We start from the raw sequence: 20,203 nt of genomic DNA on the forward strand, positions 1-20,203 counted from the left end.
CATTAAGGCTGTCACTTGATTAAATCTTTGAATAGACATTACAAAAAGTGACTTTATAGGTCAATATAGTATTGTTTGTTTTATTTTCATAGTAAATAACTGGTTTGCAGTCAAAAGCAGCCCATTTTGCAAACAACTTTGTCGATTTCTCTGAGGTAGACTTGCTTCTAAGTAGGGACCATTTACAAAGGACACATTTTTGTATTTTAAAATTGTTCAATTAATTGTAATAAATCACATAAAAAAAATATCACAGCTAAAAGAAAAATATAATAAAAAATATAATCTCTCTTTTCCTTACAGCACAAGTATCTCCTGAAACATGAGCGACATCTACGAGTCTGCAGCCAATTCTCTGGGCTTGTTCAACAGCCCCTGCCTGACCAAAGTAGAGCTGCGGGTCACCTGTAAAGGCATCTCAGACAGGGATGCCCTCAACAAACCTGATCCCTGCGTGGTCATCAAAATGCAGTCTCATGGCCAGTGGTTGGAGGTGGGTTTGTGTTTCCAGTCAGATGCATAACATTTCTGGTTATGTGACTAAATGAAATTTTTAGGTAATAAGGTCTTCTAATCGTTTTTTTTGTGGACCGTATCAATGCATTTTTCACAGCACTTGTGCCTTTTCACACATTCCTTTGCTTCTTTCTTACAATTTTACACTCATTTTCACACCATGGGCCCTATCTTGCACCCAGCGCAATTGACTTTGTACACCAACGCATGTACCATTCCTATTTTGCACCCGACGTACAGTGGACTTTTCCCTCCACAGACGCACGTCGGTAAATTAGGGAATGAACTTACGCTCCCGGTAGCAGTTCCGGCGCAAACGTTCCCTGGTGCTATTTTGCAGTTCCAGAAAACAATTCCGCCACAGACCAGAAAAAACCTAGTCTAAAGTCAGTGGCGCGTTTTCAGTGGCGCGTTCAGATGCTATTTTAAGGGCGCATGCTTGGCCATAATGTAGCGTGTGCACAACGCGCATACACTTTGCTTCTCTCATCTACACACAGACGCAGCAGTTGCCATTTTTTGCAAACTATACATAATTACAAGGGAAAATATTCCACATCAGGGAAATCATTGTGGTGTCCATGAAGATGTGAAAAAATAGGCATAAATCATACACATTTACCAAAATTATTATACGCCTGTTTAACCTAAGCTTATTTGGGTGGGTTTCTCCCATTCTCATACAATGTCACTTCTCTGTGTTTTACGGCCCTGACGAGAACGTCAGTCTCCTCGGCTGTGAACCGCTCCTGGCATGCGCCTGGCAAATCCGCCGTTATAATAGCAATCCGCCATGGAACAAGCGCGTCTGCTCTTAAAGGAGAACTCCGGTCAATTTTAACATTGAGCTAATTTTTTTGTAAATTTGGAGTGCTGTCAATACAGAGAACAACGACAAAAATCGGTGTTGCCTACACCGTGTTATCCTCTTTTTAAAATTTGCACCCTGTTGACTTAAATGGGGCAAGTTTTAAACCAGCTTTTAGCCTCTTAACATCCTTGATGTGTCATTACAAGTGCACAGCTAATGTGAGTGATTCCTTCAGAGTGAACACGGTGAATCTGACTGCAGTAGATGTGAAAGATATTAATAAAAATGATGTTATTTCAGCCAGCGCACATACCTGTATTTACATTCTGTTTTCGGTCGAAGTCCACAGTAGTCGATTGTTAGGTTCACACGCATAGGTTTAGTTACCTATGATCACGCGCGTGAACTCGACAATTGATTACTATGGACTTCGACCGAAAACAGGAAGAAAATACAGGTATGTGCGCTGGCTGAAATAACATCATTTTTATTCATATCTTTCACATCTACTGCAGTCAGATTCACCCGTGATCACTCTGAAGGAATCACTCACATTAGCTGTGCACTTGTAATGACACATCAAGGATGTTAAGAGGCTAAAAGCTGGTTTAAAACTTGCCCCATTGAAGTCAACAGGGTGCAAATTTTAAAAAGAGGATAACATGGTGTAGGCAACACCGATTTTTGTCGTTGTTCCCTGTACTGACAGCACTCCAAATTTACAAAAAAATGAGCTCAATGTTAAAATTGACCGGAGTTCTCCTTTAAAGGGAATGTGAGATGACACTCTGATTGGTTTATTTCACGTTACGCCCAAACCACACCTATGAGTAATGAAGCTACTTCAGACCAACCCATTTTAGATTTGCGTCAGGCGCAAGAGTCATTTTGCGAGAGATCCGAGATCCGCCCACAAAGTTTCTTGTGTTTTGCGTTTGATACTTGCGTTTCAGAATAGGGCCCCATATCTCACATGAGCGTAGTTTTGGGTAAATACACTCTTTTTTGGGGACTGGTGGTTCCATGAAGAATCTTAAACATCCTTTAAAACTCTCCATTGCTCAAAAGGGGAAAAAGATTCTTTAGATTATTAACTCTTTCCCCGCCATTGACATCATTTTCCATTATTTATGACTCAATGCTTTCCCGCCATTGAAGTCATTTTCTAGCAATCCATGTTTTCACTGTTATATGTGTAACTGGTCGCACTTTAGCCGCTCTGAGCAGGATTTGAACCGTGGTCTCCGTTGTGGGAGAGCTACACAAGGACCTCAGGCATAACACAAATCCACAGTATTGCCTCATAACCAACCTGCCTAAAGTATAGTTTTTCCCCCAACGGTTCTCCCATGTATGCTTGATCTATGACAAGCTGTTTGTTCTTTTCAGGAGAAATACAAAGTTCTATCATGAAACTCTAGATGGTGCAGGCTGATAGGTCCTTCACTCAATATTGCAATCACATTCTCTATAGGGCACAGCTGATTGGTTCTTGCTGTATCAGCCAGTTGTCATGACAGAATTATATATATATATATTTATATATATTTGTGTGTGAGTGAACAAGCAGACAGCATATGTACACTGAGAAATCTCCCTGTCAGGTTATGAAGGCTTTGCCAGCTCACCATTGGGAATCTGTTCTCACCACGCTCTGTCTCATTAAACATTCACATATTCACTTAGTGATTCTGCTCTCTGAGTGTGTGTGCCTCTAAAGGAAACCCCACTCTAAAATCTTAATTTTGCAACTGCTTCGTACTTGTTCTCAAAGGATCTCTTCATTCCCCCTGGAAATCCCGCTATGAAGAACATTTGAAGAACGTCTTCTGTTTAGCTGTACTGTTTGTTCTTTAAGGGCTGCTGGCTGAGCCTGTTGCATTATGCTTTTTCTACCATTTTTCCAATTTCACTACATTGGAGATTTTAAATGGGATTACGTGTGGAATTTTTGTGTATAATGTCATAAATATTAAAATAACGCCAATAAACCAAACACATTTACAGTTTATGAGCTATGAGCTAATGTGTATTAATAGAGAAATATCATGATATTTCGTTTCTCTAATGCTGCCTGAAGCAAATTTACATTTCTAGTGCAACAAACAAGATAAATGTGATTCATTGCAGTCATGATTGCATTTCTCTTCACACCTCTTAACCTGCTTCCTCAGTTTGCAGTGCTATAGGTCAGACTCATTTATCTGAAAATGTCACTTATACATGTTATTGTATTGAGTGCCCCGATGACTTAAATTTCATATCCGTGGGTTTTGGCTAAATCTAATTTGAGTGGAATATCCCACTGTGATAGTCTCTCTCTCCATTTGATAGCTCATCTCTCAATTTCCAACTACACTGGGAGCCATTATCAAATCTTAAGCTAAAGTATGACAGTGTTAATTAAATTCGGTCTGTATCTTGCTACCAAGAATATCCCTCGTTCATCTGGAGCTGTGAGAGGAGATAACTCTATGTACTGTTTCAGGTCACTGGTTTGGGTAGAGAAAATGCCAGATACAGCTTTTTAAAAAAAGAGTATCTATGCATGTTTAAAATAAATTAAATAGATTAAAATTTGAATGTATGTATTAAAGGGGGAAAAAAATGCCATATAGATATTTTAAATATTATCTCATAATTTGGCAGCAGGTATAGCCCATTAGGCTTCTGTCGCTTTAAGACCTGACCCACGGATATATGGCATTTTCCCCCATGGTATCGATGTCAAAATTGTGGCCGGTGAAAATGCTGAGTGGCTAGTAACATTTAAAAGTTTGGGGTCAGTAACATAAAAAAAAAATTGCAATATATAATTGTATACACTAAAATAAAACAGTTATTTTAAATTGTACAGAACAGTATAGTTTTTACTGTATTTTTGATCAAACAAATCCAGCATTGGTGAGCATAAGAGACTTCTTTCAAAAACATTAAAACATCTTACAGTAGTGTACTTTGAAAGTGGGTTTACTATAATAAAAATACCACCTGTCAGTAGTGTTGCATTATGAATTTTCATAGTCAGCAGTGTTTGTCTGTTGACCCTTGATCAAGATTAGTGTTTGTTTGTTGCTCCTGAGTGAGTGTAAGTACAGGAAACATGCTTTTAAACTATACGGCAGTCAGGGAGAGTAAAGACCTGCTGCTGACCCTGCCTGCGATTAGCCAGAGCTCGAGCACCATCACAAACACTCTCAGCAAATCCAGTATGCTCTGAATCACAAAGAAGGCACTCCATAATGCTGACTGCAGACACTAAATCATGATGGGCCCTCAGTCTCTGGGGTGAAGGGCCTTTAATGTACTGTATTTCCGGACGTTTCCAGGTTGTGCCCTTGAAAATGTAGTACATTTGTGAAAAAGTACATTTATGCATGGCAACTCCTTTCAAAGAGGATTTTGTTCCGTGGTCCTGAGCAGTGGTCTGTGATCTGTAAATCATTCAATCAATCAATCAATCAATCAATCAATCTATCTATCTATCTATCTATCTATCTATCTATCTATCTATCTATCTATCTATCTATCTATCTATCTATCTATCTATCTATCTATCTATCTATCTATCTATCTATCTATCTATCTATCTATCTATCTATCTATCTATCTATCTATCTATCTATCTATCTATCTATCTATCTATCTATCTATCTATGTATTTAATTGTATTTGATTTTTTATGTATTTATTGAATTTAATATGCATACTTTAATTATAATATTTATTATGGTAAAAAACAAAATGCATTTTTTATATTTTTATAATTTCTTAAAACGTCTCAAAATATTACTTCCTTTATTACTTCCTATAAATACAATACATTTATTATATTCAGATTTATGTTCAGGATTTCTACAGTCATGCAAAACCTAGAAATACTACATTTTAAATTAGTGTTTTCAAGGCCAGGCAAAGTTGTGAATATAAATACAGTTTTGAAAAGTCATTTGAGATTTTTATTTTGAGATTTTGAGACTTTTTTTCTAAATTTGTCTAAAATATGTTAATGGAGAGAAATTGACTTTATGAGTGCAAGTATATACAGTACAATGATTCTGAAAGATCCTTGTCCAGCGATGACAAATTTATTAGTCAGAAGGTGTGGGAACCCTGTGTTCTGTATCATCAAACACTTCATTTCCAATTCTATGTGTGAGAAATACCAATAAATAAAGGTTTTCTCACTCAAAGAGCCTCATAATGTGAGCTCTGATAGAACTGACACCACCCTCTCAATTTCTCTAAAAATGAATGCTATTTGAAGAACACACAAAAAATGTTCGGCTCTAAAGTTACATTGCCATTGGCTATAATGACCTGTCAGCATGTCAGATCCCAGTCCATAGCTGTCAACTCTCAGCAATAATCAGACAAAAGGCAGAACTAAAGATAAGAGTCTGACTGTCACCTACAGCATTCAGTCGCACATGTGAATGACTGTGGCAGGTGGAGCTGTTCTTTCATCTACCTAGAATGCCAATCACAGGAGCAGGGAGCACTCCTGTTGAATAAGGATAGGGTATCTCCATATCGCTCGCTTCAGGGTGCAATCTAGTTTTCGCTTAGACTGATTTCATGGTCTGAAATAATTGGATATTGATGTAAAAAGTATATATATAAAAAGAAAAACTTCAAGCTGTAGTGATACTAGTGATCCTCTCATCACAATCGCACAATATAGGGAAGTTTGCTTCCCTAGGGATATTAAAAGAGTCACTGATGTGTCACTGGGTGTTGTGGTTGTTTTTCCAGACCATTTCTATGCTGTTGCTAAGTCCTGAATTGTCCTGAAATCCGTCTATCTGTCTGTCTATTCTAATTGAAATGAATTGAGCTGAATAATGACACTGTTATCTTCTGCTTTATAGGTGAAGCAATTGTTTTCAGAATTTATGAAGTTTGCAACATCAACACTGTTGTTTAACTGAATTGAATCAAAATTGAACTGACTCAGTAGAGCTGCTTATTGCTGAATTGAACTTGTTTCATAATTGATGAACTTTACACAGTTATTGAGCTGCATTGAGCTGAAAAATGACACTATTGTCATAATTTGAATCTGTCTCATATTTGATGAAGTTTGCTATTAATATGTGAAGCTGCTTTTAAACTATTTCTATTGTGTATAAAGCGCTATAAGAATAAAGGTGACTCGACTATTATCCATTAATATTGGTGCTCAATTATTAATAATGGTTCTTATTATATCAATGTTGAAAACAGTTTTTGCTGCTTAATACTGTGTGGAAATATCTTTGCCATTTTTTATCAATTTAATGTGTCCTAAAAGTATTCATTTCTTTCTGTCACAGTTTCCACAACGGTTTTCAACATTAATACGTTTCTTGAACACCAAATCAGCATTAGAACAATTTCTGAAGGATCATGTGACACTGAAGACTGGAGTAATGGCTGCTGAAAATTCAGCATTACCATCAAAGGAATAAATTACATTTTATAAAACGGATAGTTCCGGTCCTTGATTCTGATTGGTTGAGCCGTGTTCGACGAAGCCGTTGTAAATTACTCAACAAACATACACCTGTGAACGCATTACATTAGTATTACTGCGCAACTGCCGTTTGTGATTCTTTGTTGCTGCATGTGTTGCTTGGCAACCTCTTTGGAACTACATTGCTTGGCGGAGGATAATGTGTTATAACGTTTATTACATGGCTTGGTTGAATTCTAATGTAGAATGCAGTCTGTTATTTCTTGATAACAGACCGCTGCGAAGTATAACAGACAGTTGGCATGAAAAAGCGCGTTGCTATGGACGCGGAACGGACTATTTTCTTTGGCGGAAGCAATACATTCGTTTTTAAATCAATAAACTCCTTTTTAAATCAATAATTCGTGTCAAATTATTTATTTATTTTGTAGGTAGCCATGTAATAAGCGGGATAATGTATAGAGAGGCAGTCGTTATAGCGAATAACAACCCCTTCAGGCGGATTTAAGACCCCTCCGCTTTCGCGTCGTTGTTATTCGCTTTAACGACCGCCTCTCTATACATTATCCCTTACATATTTTTTGTTGCTGGTGTTTATTTTATGAATAAAATAAATATTAAAATGAATATTTTGATGGAGTAACCATTTCATAAAAGCAATACGCCCCTCGAAGCCGTGTTTTACAGTGAATTTAGGGGGTTTTAGGCACTCTACTTCGCTGGGCTTATTGCTTTATTAAAGACTGAGTAAAATAAGCAGTAGTAATTTCGATGCTTGCCTTAGCAGAATACAAGTTTGTTTATCTTTTTAGTGATTAAAATTATATTTGCCATGGCTTATCAGTTCTGAAAGTGAACATTTTGTCTTTCTTCATCTTTTCCTTCTTTTTCTTCTGCCCCTGTTAATGTCTTCTTTTCTATCATTTACACTCCAGGTTTTGTGCAGTCATGAATTTGAGAGGCACGTTTGTCTGTTAAATTTTTTTTGCTTTGGCATTTGCTGAAGTGAAGCTGTGGCTTATCATGATGCAGGTTCTAAACTTCAGTGATATTTCAGAAATAATATCAATATTCATGACGCGTAAAGCATAAACATAGCAGGCTGACAGAGTTATGCGGTTAGACGTGGGTCATCTGGGCGCTTACGATTACAATCTGTCAGTCATGTGATGGCAGATGTCCTTTCTCTGTATGTTCCCTTTCTGTCCCATCACCCCTCTGTGTGCACGTGTGCAAGGTCTGCTCGCTGTTCTTTTTGTCCATTGCATCTACTTGATGGAATGGGGCTGAACATCTCTTTGGGAGCTCTGTTTCACCATCATTAATTTATCACAGTCAAACTTGAATTTGAAAGTTTCTCCCTAAATGGACATTTTCTTGCGGCATCTTGCCTCACTGTTTTAAAATGTTAATTATGAGTGTGTTTTAGTAGGAATTCTATGACTATGTTCGCAATTACTATTTTGATCTTGCCTATACATGAATTTCGAGAATCATTTTGAGAAAAAGTTTCAAATTAACAATAAAATTGGATAATAGGAATCAAATGCTGCTTCTTTGACTGAATTTATGCAGATTTCCATGCAGGTTCAGCTATTGTGTATGCATGTAAAGGTGCCATATCAAGCATTGTGATTTTAGTGTTGAGTTTTATACAAGGCATCTGTCTCCTTCTAGTATACTGTTTCTACTACAGCCTTAAAGATAGTGAGTAAGGCACTATTCCATTATAAATGTTTACAATTGTCATGTGCTACATTTTACTTTATAAACAATACCGTTTGGGGCCAGTAAAATTTTTTTTATGTCTATTATCCTCAACAAAGCTGCATTAATTTAATTTAAAAAACAGTAAAAACAGGACTATTGTGAAATAATATTACTATTTAAAATAAGAGGTTTTTTTAATTTTTATTTTCATATATTTTAAAATGTAATTTCTTCCTGTGATGGCAAAGCTGAATTTTCAGCATCATTACTCTTAGTCTTCAGTGTCACATGATCCTTCAGATATCAATCTAATATGCTGATTTGGTGCTTAAGAAACATTTCTTATTATTATCAATGTTGTAAACAGTTGTGCTGCTCAATTATTTAACCGAAACTGTGATAACTTTTTCAGGATTCTTTGATGAATAGAAAGTACAAAAGAACAACAACATTTATTTAAAATATGTACAGTTGTAATCGAAATTATTCAACCCCCATTACAAATCAGGTTTATTTGCAAAATGTACAGACTTTCAGGTGTTTGCAATGATCACATCAAACAAAAGTAATTGAAATAGCTCAACACAACAAATGTTTCAAGTTGTTTCCCCAAATCCAACTGAAAATGCAACTTTTAATGACTGCAGTCTAAAAATTATTCAACCCCCTGAATAGAATCCCTCACAACAGTTCATTCTGCAAAACAGGTGTTGTCTCAAGCACACCTGATGCCACTAATCAAGGGCTTCATTAGTTGCACCAGGTGTGCTTGACCTAGAACACATGACATATCTGTCAAGTCAAGTCAAGTTTATAGCGCTTTTCACAATACAGATTGTATCAAAGCAGCTTCACAGTATTAAATTAAAATAATACATCAATGTTTGTTTCTAGTGGAAATCGTCCATGTTTGGTAATGCTGATCAATAGTATTGTTGATTGATTAATTAAATTAAGTATCCCCAAATGAGCAAGCCAAAGGCAACAGTGGCAAGGAACCGAAAAAACTCCATCAGGTGACCTAATGGAGAAAAAAAAAAACCTTGGGAGAACCCAGGCTCAGTCGGGGGCCAGTTCTCCTCTGGCATCTATGAACTAGAGGTCGGATTTAACTGTAAGATTAAAAGTATTATATGAATGCCTGGCTGAAGAGATGCGTCTTTAATCTAGTTTTAAACTGAATATCTGAACTGGCTAAGTTTGTTGAGTGTCACGTTTGACTACATGTTAGAAATATGGTAAAAAGAATAGAATAATAGTAAAAAGAATGTTCCAAAAAGTTAAGAGAATATATCATCGTCCTTCACAAACAGGGAACAGGATACAAAAAGAGAGTGAAGACACTAAATGTTCCTAAAGACACTGCTGGAAACATATTTCGCAAGTTCAAAGTTAAACGAACAGTGATTACACTACCTTGATGTGCTCATTTATCACACTGGGAACAGTCCATTTGAGTGCACTGCATTGTGAGATATATCTCATAAAAAATATAAACATTAGTACGCTATTCAGAATAGCTTTATTTCTGCAAATAGCAATTAAATTGGGATATTCACACTTTCTGGTTCTTCCTCCTCCATCCTTTTATCTTCCTCTTTGAGGCACTTTTCTGCCTTAGTGTCTCCTTCACATGTATTTAAAGACAGCAAGCGAGGTCTCAAGTGGACAGCTGAACGAGGGAAACATTTCTTTACACAAGTTGGCCTTATTTAAAGTTGTTCAAAAAAGTGAAGCGCTGACGCGAGAGCATGGTAAACAGCTTATTTGGGGTGCTGGCATGCAGTTGAAATGGTTAATGATAGCTCTTTCTGCACCCTGCAGCCCTCCTCTCGGGCCTGCTCTCATAAGTGTGGAGATGAACTATGCAGAGTGAATGTGGCTGCAGAATCAGAGACCCCACGTTCTGCAAAGGAATTACTGAGACATGGGATTTTGTGAGGAAAGGAAGGTAAATGTGGCTTCCAGGGGCAATTAGACCCATGTGTGGTGGATGTTGCACATGTTGAGGCTCATCCTTTGGGGCAGTGCTATTTGTGACTTGTGTATGAATGTGTGTGTGTGTGTGTGTGTGTGTGTGTGTGTGTGTGTGTGTGTGTGTGTGTGTGTGTGTGTGTGTGTGTGTGTGTGTTTTGTATGTGTGAAAATGGATGTGATGAAACCTTATGAAATATGCTTATGCTTGCCAAACTTCCATCCGGCATATCGCACTCACAAGAAAGGCCAAGAAACAAGGCTGGTGTGAAACCATTTATAGTAGATTATTTTGCATTCTCTTTCAGTAGATCAGACATTTTTAATATGCTTACACAACAATATATAACTGCTAACACAGTTACACTTTCCAGGCCATACTTAAAGGAATATTCCAAGTTTAATAGAAGTTAAAGGGTTAGTTCACCCAAAAATGAAAATGATCCCATAATTTACTAACCCTCAAGCCGTAAATGACTTTCTTCTTTCAGCCGAACACAATCAGAGTTATATAAAAAATATCCTGGCTCGTCCTAGCTTTATAATGGGAGTGAATACAGGTAGAGGAACTGGAATCTACCAACAGTAATACCGGTTCCTCGCTCAGGTGATCGCTTTTACTCTATTAGCCAGAAGGAATATTCTCCTTAAATGGAGATGTGCTACTTCCCCTACTCACAATAGATGGATGAAAATATATTTTTTTTCTACATCAAATTGGAGAAATTAAAGTGCTCCTATTATGCCATTTTGAAGTTTCCTAATGTTGTTTTGGAGGTAAAAAAACTCAAAGGTCAAAAAACTGTTTAATTTCCTCATAATATACATTTGCACATCACCACATTTTCAATGATTCTCAAACGACTCGTCAGATGAATCAATCTCTCTAAATCCCTCCTTTGCGCGAGCTACTCTGCTCTGATTGGCCAGACAGCTCAGGCTGTTGTGATTGGTTTTCCGCATACCATATGCCAAATGCCCATTGCCATAACAACGTCAGCTCTGCGTGTCCGGAGGCTTCCTACACCGTAAACTAAAGACAGTAATGAACAATGACGTCGATTTTACCATATCAAGTCCGATGATGAAACACTGGAAGAGCTAATTATTCAACCCGAACCTCCATCGCAAGGACGGCTCGAGTAGGACGTTTCTCAGTGATACACTACTCGGTTTGAGGTACATTATGAGATGTTGCAACTGTAATTCCTCACCATCAGCACTAACAAGTGCATGTCCATCAACAAACCGATTATTTTACTTGTACTAATTGATTTACCAAGTATTTTTCTAATTTATTGAGGTGAACATGTGGGAACTGTGTCAATATCAGTGCATATATGCAATGTATTAGCCAAGCTCTAGCGTGAATGACTTATGTGAATGAGTGATGTAACATAAACGTTGCTAAAACAGATCTTGCTCCATGCTTAATCTTTACTCAAAGTAGTGAGAACGACACGATCTGCTTTAATAGACACAGTTTTAGGTAATAGTGGCCCACAACTGATTAGCAGAAGAATTTCAGTAAGACAGTAATAATGTGAGTAACCAGTTAGCAGGAGACCTAAACAATATAAAACTCAAAACTAATAATTTTTAACTCCATCTTTCAAGAGCAATCGGTTTGTGAATCCTGTATTGAACTCTGAGATTTGAGAAGCAGTCGTCAGTGAAATAAAGGGAACACAGCAAAAGTTTAGGATTATACTGCTGCTGCATGGTGAAGATGAATTTTAACCACTGACTCTTCACATGCTCATCCTTGGGCAGTGAAAAAAAACTTGCTTTACCTTCACATTGTAGAGCACAGCGTCTTCTCGACATGATGCTATCCAGGATCCACAGGAATCAGCTGCAGTGTTTGAGATTCAGGTTTTCCCTGGTATCTGCGCGCACAATAAGTGGGCCGGCAATATGCTAATGTTTCATCTTGACGTCACAACGAAACGGCTCATGTCGTCTTGATAAAATGCCAATAGAAAAGACTGGAAATAGAAGTATTTGAAAGTGGACAAAAGAGATGGATCACCTGGTGTAAACATGTATGTGTCTGCCTCGTCTACTTGTGATCCGATCAACCAAAACGCATCTTAATACCAGGTGTAAACAGGGTCAAGGAGTCCTGAATTCCCCCCCCGGTTTCAACAAAAATATTAAACAGCATATTACACTGCTCTTTTGAACCTTCTATTTATCAAATTATCAATCCTGAAAAATGGGTATCATAGTTTTTCAATTGCCTTAAATCATAATTGTTCAACATATTGGTATCACCATTTGAGCAGTTGTCCTTTGAAGCATAACTGAATGACTATAAGCCTTTCCACCAGTGGTGTCTTGAATATTTATTTGTATCTCCAGAGCTCTGCTGTCTAGGTGTTGACTGCTCTGCCCTTCACTGCCAAAAGACTGTCAGTCCAGTCTAGAGATGCTCTCAGGCCCTGTTTATGCAGGCATAAAGGGACTTTTCTAAGGCTGAGAGGACACACGTCTTTTCTGAAAAGCTGGCTTGTCCAGGCGTTCTTGTCAGAAATTGTCATGTGGGATCTGCTTGTTGATGTGTATGGTAGAGTGATGGAAGATCCATGAATGGAAGGCTTGGCTTCGGATAGTCCCGCTTTTATGGTTCCAGGTCACTTTTTTATTTGCCTGAGGAAAAATCCTGTAAAGCCTGATTTATTATCAGTGAGCAATATTGTCAATATTATGCCATTCTTCCATTATTTCCATTATTGTTCTTGGAATATTTGTTGTAGTTCCCCTTGTGTCATTTTCTGTTTTGAATTATTTCTTAGTGAATTTTAAGAAAAATAAGTGTTAATTTAATTTCAGCAATTTTGTGTGCATCTCATTTGCTATTATTAAATAGTATATTATGTATCTTATATAATGCCAAATATAGACCACGTTTTTATCAGCATTAGCACTGGTCATGCACTATGCACATGAGTATTTAGAATTATTTTATATTTATATTTACACTTTTTTCTGAAGTTTTCCATGAACTTTTCTTCTATTTAAAAAATAATGAAGTTATGGTGCCTTCATGTGCTATGGTAATTATGGTTCTCACAACCATAAACTCACAAGTTTAAGAAGTCTCTTCGACCATGTACACTCTGTAAAGTTTCAGGGGTGACAACCATATTTAAAAACTAGAGTGAATCCCCATAATTATCATTTCGTGTGTGTATAGAATATAACCAAAGTCCTTTTAAGACAAGTCATTTTACTCGGCGGCCATCTTTGAAACATCTCTCAGGCAGCTATTTAAGATATTTTCCTATCTCCTATCTCTTTGAATGGGTAAACATCTAGTTCTCTAAAGCTGTTCACCAAGCTTACAAATAAATGTAATATTTGAAATCATCAATGAAATCTGACAACAATGTCTCATAAATGTGGTTTCCTCTGTTAAAATAGCTTTAAAAAAGCTTGGAAAAGGCTGGAGCAGCCAATGCACATGTGCGATCCTAGGTGCGCATCTCAGAACATTTTATATAGCAACTGGAGCTTCTAACCAAAGATTTTATACATAGAAAGACGGTGCACTCGTATGAATGGGAGAAAGTGTGGAATAAGTCCCGCCTTCTAAAGAAAAAGGCCAATCTGTAATTGGTAAAGTCACTGCGTCGTTAGAAGCTCCGGTTCCTCCAGAAACTGAGACGCTGCACATGCACATTAGCTTGGTCCAGCCTGAAAAATGCATTTTTTTGTCATGATTCGTGTGTTTAGAAATTAAATGTATGAGACAGTTGTTTTCAGATTTCATTGGTGATTTCAAATATGAAATCTAATTGTAAGCATGGAGAACGATTTTGATTTTGAACGAGTTTTCCCATTCAAAAAGATAGGAGCTGCACTTGGCATGCAAGGGGCGTTTCAAAGATGGCCATCGAGTGAAATTACTTGTCTTAAAGGGATTTTGTTTTAACGGCAGCTGCAGTGACGCGATGACTTTATCAATCAGCGATTGGCTCTTTTATTTAGACATATTACGTGTTGCACTTTCTCCCATTCATAGTAAAGCTGCATTCAAACTACCAGCGACTTTGTCATTGCATGTCGCCAGTGGCTGGCGGTGAGGTCTCGTTCCCACTAGTGAGTGTTCCAACTACTGTTTGTGAATGACATTCACGGATGTTACTTTATAAACTAAAATAACTTCCTTCCGATAGACGGCCATACACATCGTTTTACGGCAAATTATTAACCCTTGACCTGACGCAGGACCTATTGACAAACGCGGAAGCGCAGAGGATAGAGTCAACCAAAACACCAATCATGAATTAAAAATATAAAACGAGAATTTTTAAAGAGAAATGTTGGAGGATTTCAGTATAAGAGAAGAGGAGCTTGGGTTTGTTGCCCAGCCCTATTTGTTTGAACCGTGAAAAGCGTCAAAGCTTACGCTACTCCTACATCCTACATCAAACGTCGTCAAGTGTTACTCTTTTGGCGTAAGTCGACTTGCGTAGGCCGTCTGCCGGAAGCTAGTTATTTTAGTTTTAAATATAGATATTTTTCTTACAAAAAAACATCGCTTTGCTTCAGAAGGCCTTTATTAACCTCCTGGAGTCATATAGATAACTTTTATGATGGATGGATGCAAAATCAGGGCCGCCATTCACTACCATTATAAAGCTCGGAAGAGCCAGGATACTTTTTAATAGGAAGAGCCAGGATATTTTTTAATATAACTCCAATTGTAGGATGGCTTGAGGGTGAGTAAATCTTGGGATAATTTAATTTTTTGGGTGAACAATCCCTTTAAAGACTTATTTTCAATATAAAGCATTTTGATTTATTTTTGTTTAGTCTTGTTCTTGTTTGCTGCTTTTTTTTCAAGATCTAGCAACATGAATGAGTCAAGGCTTGTACCTCGTTCCTTGTGATTTTCTTGCACCACGCATACAGCAGAGAGACACATTTTACATACGGAATTAAAAACTGATTTTCAGTTCGGTTTCACGCTTGTCACTACATACATTTTTCGGGAATTAATTTGGTTTTAGAATGTGGTTGTCACTCCCTTAAATTACTGAACTGTGTGTGTATAGAACATGATTAAGCAAAAAAAGATAAACTGACAATCGAATTTAGCTGCTGTGCTCGTAGCCTTATTGGTTGATTAGTTAACCAATGCCCACAAAACAACTATATAGTATTCAACACTAAAAGGTCTCCACATTACTTAACATATAAAAAACATAACAGTTAATTTTCTAATATACCTTTCAGTCACAGCAAATCATACCACAAGCTTAAAATGCCAAATTTCAGCAGTTATTTGTGTATGGAAGCTTGTTTCCGCCACTGAATAATAAATAAATAATAATAATTGCGACTTTTTATCTCACAATTCTGAATTTTTTTCTCACAATTGCGATATATCAAGTCAGAATTGTGACTTTTTTTCTCAGAATTGCGAGATATGAAGTCAGAATTGTGAGAAATAAAGTCGCAATTGCGAGATATAAAGTCGCAATTCTGAGAAATAAAGTTGCAATTGCGAGATATAAAGTCGCAATTCTGAGAAATAAAGTCGCAATTGCGAGATCTAAAGTCACAATTCTGAGAAATAAAGTCGCAATTGGGAGATATAAAGTCAGAATTGCACGATATAAAGTAGCAATTTCGTGTTCTAAAGTCAGAATTGTGAGATATAAACTATTCTGTGGTAAAAAAAGAAGAAAAAGTCCGTCTTTTTTCTCCTTAGAATTGGACTTTATATCTCACAATTGTGAGTTTATTTCTCACAATTCTGAGAAAAGATGTCAGAATTGCGAGATATAAACTCGCAGTTGCGTGTTATAAAGTCAGAATTGCGTGATATAAAGTCGCAATTGCGAGAAAAAAAGTCAGAATTCTGACTTTATAACACGCAATTCTGACTTTATAACACGCAATTGCGACTTTATTTCACGCAATTCTGACTTTATATCTCGCAATTCTGACTTCTGAGAAATAAAGTCAGAATTGCCAGATGTAAACTCGCAATTGTGAGATAAAAAGTCACAATTATCTTTTAAAATGTTTTATTCTGTGGCGGAAACAAGCTTCCATAGTTTCTAGGCAAAACTCAACTAGTACTTGCTCACCATAAAGACCTTGACTATGGTTGAAGTATCTAAAAGATTATTTAATTAATTTTATTCAATTACTCTGAGTATATTCTAATTATTAAGGTTTACAATGTTCAATCCTCTCACAGTTCATGTGTGACACCAACCTGTTTTTGACTTGCTTAACATGCTCTTTAAATGTTTACTTTCTTTTAATAGACCAGATGTCACAAAACAGTGGCAATTACTTCTTTTCAGATGAATAATCACAAGGAGCGTTCTGAGAGGTTAACAAGTTATATCATGTACAACAGAGCATATGTTTACTGACAGCAGTGTCGGAAAATTCCCTGTACAAACAACAGTTAGACAGAGAAGTGATGTGTATTAAGCGTCATCAGAACTGTATTATTTTCGCTTTGAGAAGTGAGATTTATTTGCATATTCACCAGCAGAATTAAGCAGCTGCTTTGAGGTCCATATCTCCCCGATTGATGTTTATTCCCTCCAGGTGCATGCTGAGTAGATGACATACGCAGCTTTCTCAATAAAACAGCTCCAGCTGCCCAGAGGAAGCCCCTGTAAACAAAAAGAAAACACCTGGAAGAGTCAGGCAAATATTTATAGATCTTAATGAAGAGGAATGGTGGTGTCTCCAGATGGTTGGTTCAAATGAAATGGGTATGCAAACAGACCAATTTAATGGTGAGGTAAATTAAAAAGAACAAAGATTTGGATAAATAAAATAAAATGATAGTTTTTGCATTTGTGGTAAACAAGATTCTGGAGTGGGCAGGAAAAAGTTGTTTTTCCTGCTTCTTTGAAAAACAGTATGCTGAATATGAATATGCTGAAGTTGAAATTTGGAAAAGTGCTTAAATGTTAAGCTTTTGTTTATGATATCACACAAATGACATGTGAGACATACAGTACACAGCTCATGATAAACATCCACATAAGTGAAATGCATTATTGTGGCAGACATTTATATTATTAAAACTTTTTAAATGGTAAAAGATCTCAGTCAGAAAGAAAGAAAGAAATAAAGAAATAAAGAAAGAAAGGTTGGCACTTCCCCTCACAGAGAGCAGACTGAAATGAAAAACAGAACAGAATCCCGAGTCTCTAAGCTGCCCAAGGAAAGTTAAACAACTGAGACTAAACCATGACTAGGCAGCTGAGGCATGTCAGATAAAACAAACCATTTTCTTTGCCTGTGTGAGGTGAGAGGCAGATACATTCTTCAAGAAAAGGGATTTGGCAGTGACATGGCTTTATCTGCATTTATTTATTTTGCTCTGAGTTTTATTACATTTGCTGGTTTCATTTAAAACAGCAGTAAAAAAGTTAACTTTAGGTGATTATAGGGGTGAGGGTATAATAAGGGTTATTTAATGCATACCCTATCTCCTGAGTGAACTAAACCTTGTTTAAATCCTCTGCATCAAAATGCTTTGCTATATCAGCTATTAGTACTTGTCAGTTAGTAGATTGTACTTTACTTGAGATTGATGATAATACATTAGGGCCATTAGACTATAAGCGCACTAGGAAAAACAACTAGAGTTGCCTTTGGTGGTTAATGGTAATATAAGTATAAATGGACTGGAGTTGGAAAGTACAAATTGATCCGTTCTTTAAGGTCACTTCCCAGGTCACTGAGTCTAAGTTGATCAGCACTTGTCAAACATCTTGTTACTTCCCTATCAAGCAGCTGGAATATTGACTTTAGAAATCCTCCTGGAAAGCTGTTAACTTGATTAATGTATGTAGAGACACTCCTGAACATCCACTTCAGTGATTTTAGCTTAACTGAAGCCAAGGCTGTGTTTTGAATTGAATAGCATACAGTGTGTGCATTAAATAAAAAAAGTGAAACAATATGCAATATGTAATGACTAACGTTTCCAACCAATGCCAATTTAAAGACTTCTCCCCCAAAAAAGACATATGTCATTATATACTAATGTTAATATCCGCATGTTATTCGATTCCCTTTCATTGTATGGGAACTTGCACAATGTCAATGTTTTATTAATGAAGTGGGGTCTACTTTTTTTTAATCAGTTTTATTTTGATAAACATGACACAACATAACATTGCATAACATGAAAAGAGCTTTTACTGTTATATAAAAAAAAAGATTTGTGGGCATTAGTGGAACTGGAGGTGTGAGAATAAACACGAAAAACACGTGATCGTCATGCGGTGCATATGGCCAATCGTGGAACAGTTGTGTCATCATCAGAGTTCATGCAGCCGCTCTGGAGAAGCTGCGCAGAATGAACCAGCCGGCTGCTCTCAAATCGCTCGTGCTGTCTCAAGTCGGACAAAATTTCTAACCGGCATGCACTGCTTCAAGTCAGCCGCCAATTGGTCTGCACAACGCTGCATGAAGGCGACACAAGTCTAATGTTTAGTTCAGTGAGTGGTATCCAGTTAGAAATAACCTCAGAATATCCATTTATCTCAGAACAGCTATTTTGCATTTTTATTCAGATTTTGTTAAAAGGGCAGAATTCTTGTCAATCAAATCAAACAGAAACTTCTAAGGGGGCCTCAAAGATAATTTACACAAATACAAGACAGAATAAGCATTAAAATAAGCTTAAACAACTAAAAATCAAGATATTTCTTATGTTAATTCAACCCCACAAAATGTGTCACATACGCCAGCTGGAGTCCACCAGAGTATAATCTCCACCAGAGGGCGCTTCTCCCGACTCCTGGGCTAGCTCATCATGATTGCCTGGACTCATTATGTTGTGATTTGGTTCAGCTGTGTTTCATTAGCTTGTTAAGCCCTGCCTATATAAGCTCTCCCAGACAGCATACATATCAGGTCCTCATCTGGGCCAACTATGGCACAGTTCTGGCAGCAGAAAAGATCATAATGGGCTGTATTTGGCCCACACACATTAAGCCGGTTTTAGGCCCCGTTAGGGAGAATTCGCCTCTGAAAACGATTCTTTCTAAAAACGCCGGCCAGAGTGGAGATTTTGGAAAACTTCGTTTGCACGTTTGCATGTAAACTGACAAAAACTGAGTTTTAGGCAGCGACGTCACAGAATGTGGCTATTTTCGGGATTCTGATTGGCTAACGTGGGCTTGAGCTTCTCGTTACACTGCCACCTACAAGTTTGGCATGCTCTTGACAGCATATACACGGGTTCATGTGCACGATGTTATTTTTGAAAACGAAGAGGGGTGAAATGTCCGTTTATGAAAATAACCATCCACGTGTAAACGTAGCCTTAGTGTAGTTGTGGCTTGCTGTGTGCGGCCCATATGACCTTTGCTGCTGCCACAACTGAGCCGTATGTGCCATAGCCCTGATATGTGTGCTATTGCCAGCCACGCTCAGGTTGAGTGATCGCTGTCATTCCATGTGGTATGTGAGCCACAACTGGGCCAGATGTCTTTTGCTATCTGGCCTGTGTTTTCATTCTTTCTTTGCAAAATCTTGTTTGTGTCACCTCGGCATTGTCAGAGCAAGTTTTTTTAATATAAAAAAATAATAAAATAACCAAATAAAAAAATTCTAGTTATGTCAAGATGTAAAGTATGTTAGAAATTGAATAAAAAAATCTTTGTCCTTAATCCTTATCCAGTAAATAACGAATGACTGGGAAAAATCATGCCGCCTTTGAATATTGTGGACAATGGACC

General features: G+C 37.2%; 1 protein-coding gene across 1 annotated transcript in view; it reads left to right on the forward strand.

Moving 5' to 3' along the window:
- Nucleotides 1–322: 322 nt before the first annotated feature.
- cpne4a (copine IVa) overlaps nt 323–20,203 on the forward strand; it is a gene marked incomplete at its 5' end in the record, with an annotated part of 48,554 nt that continues 28,673 nt past the window's right edge. Inside the window, one exon of the mRNA XM_081387753.1 lies at nt 323–493. Within this exon, the coding sequence (XP_081243879.1) occupies nt 323–493 (171 nt within the window). The remainder of the gene's footprint in view (nt 494–20,203) is intronic.

This window comes from Scardinius erythrophthalmus (assembly GCF_964197995.2).
Source record: "Scardinius erythrophthalmus genome assembly, chromosome: 16".
In the NCBI taxonomy this organism is placed as follows: domain Eukaryota; kingdom Metazoa; phylum Chordata; class Actinopteri; order Cypriniformes; family Leuciscidae; genus Scardinius; species Scardinius erythrophthalmus.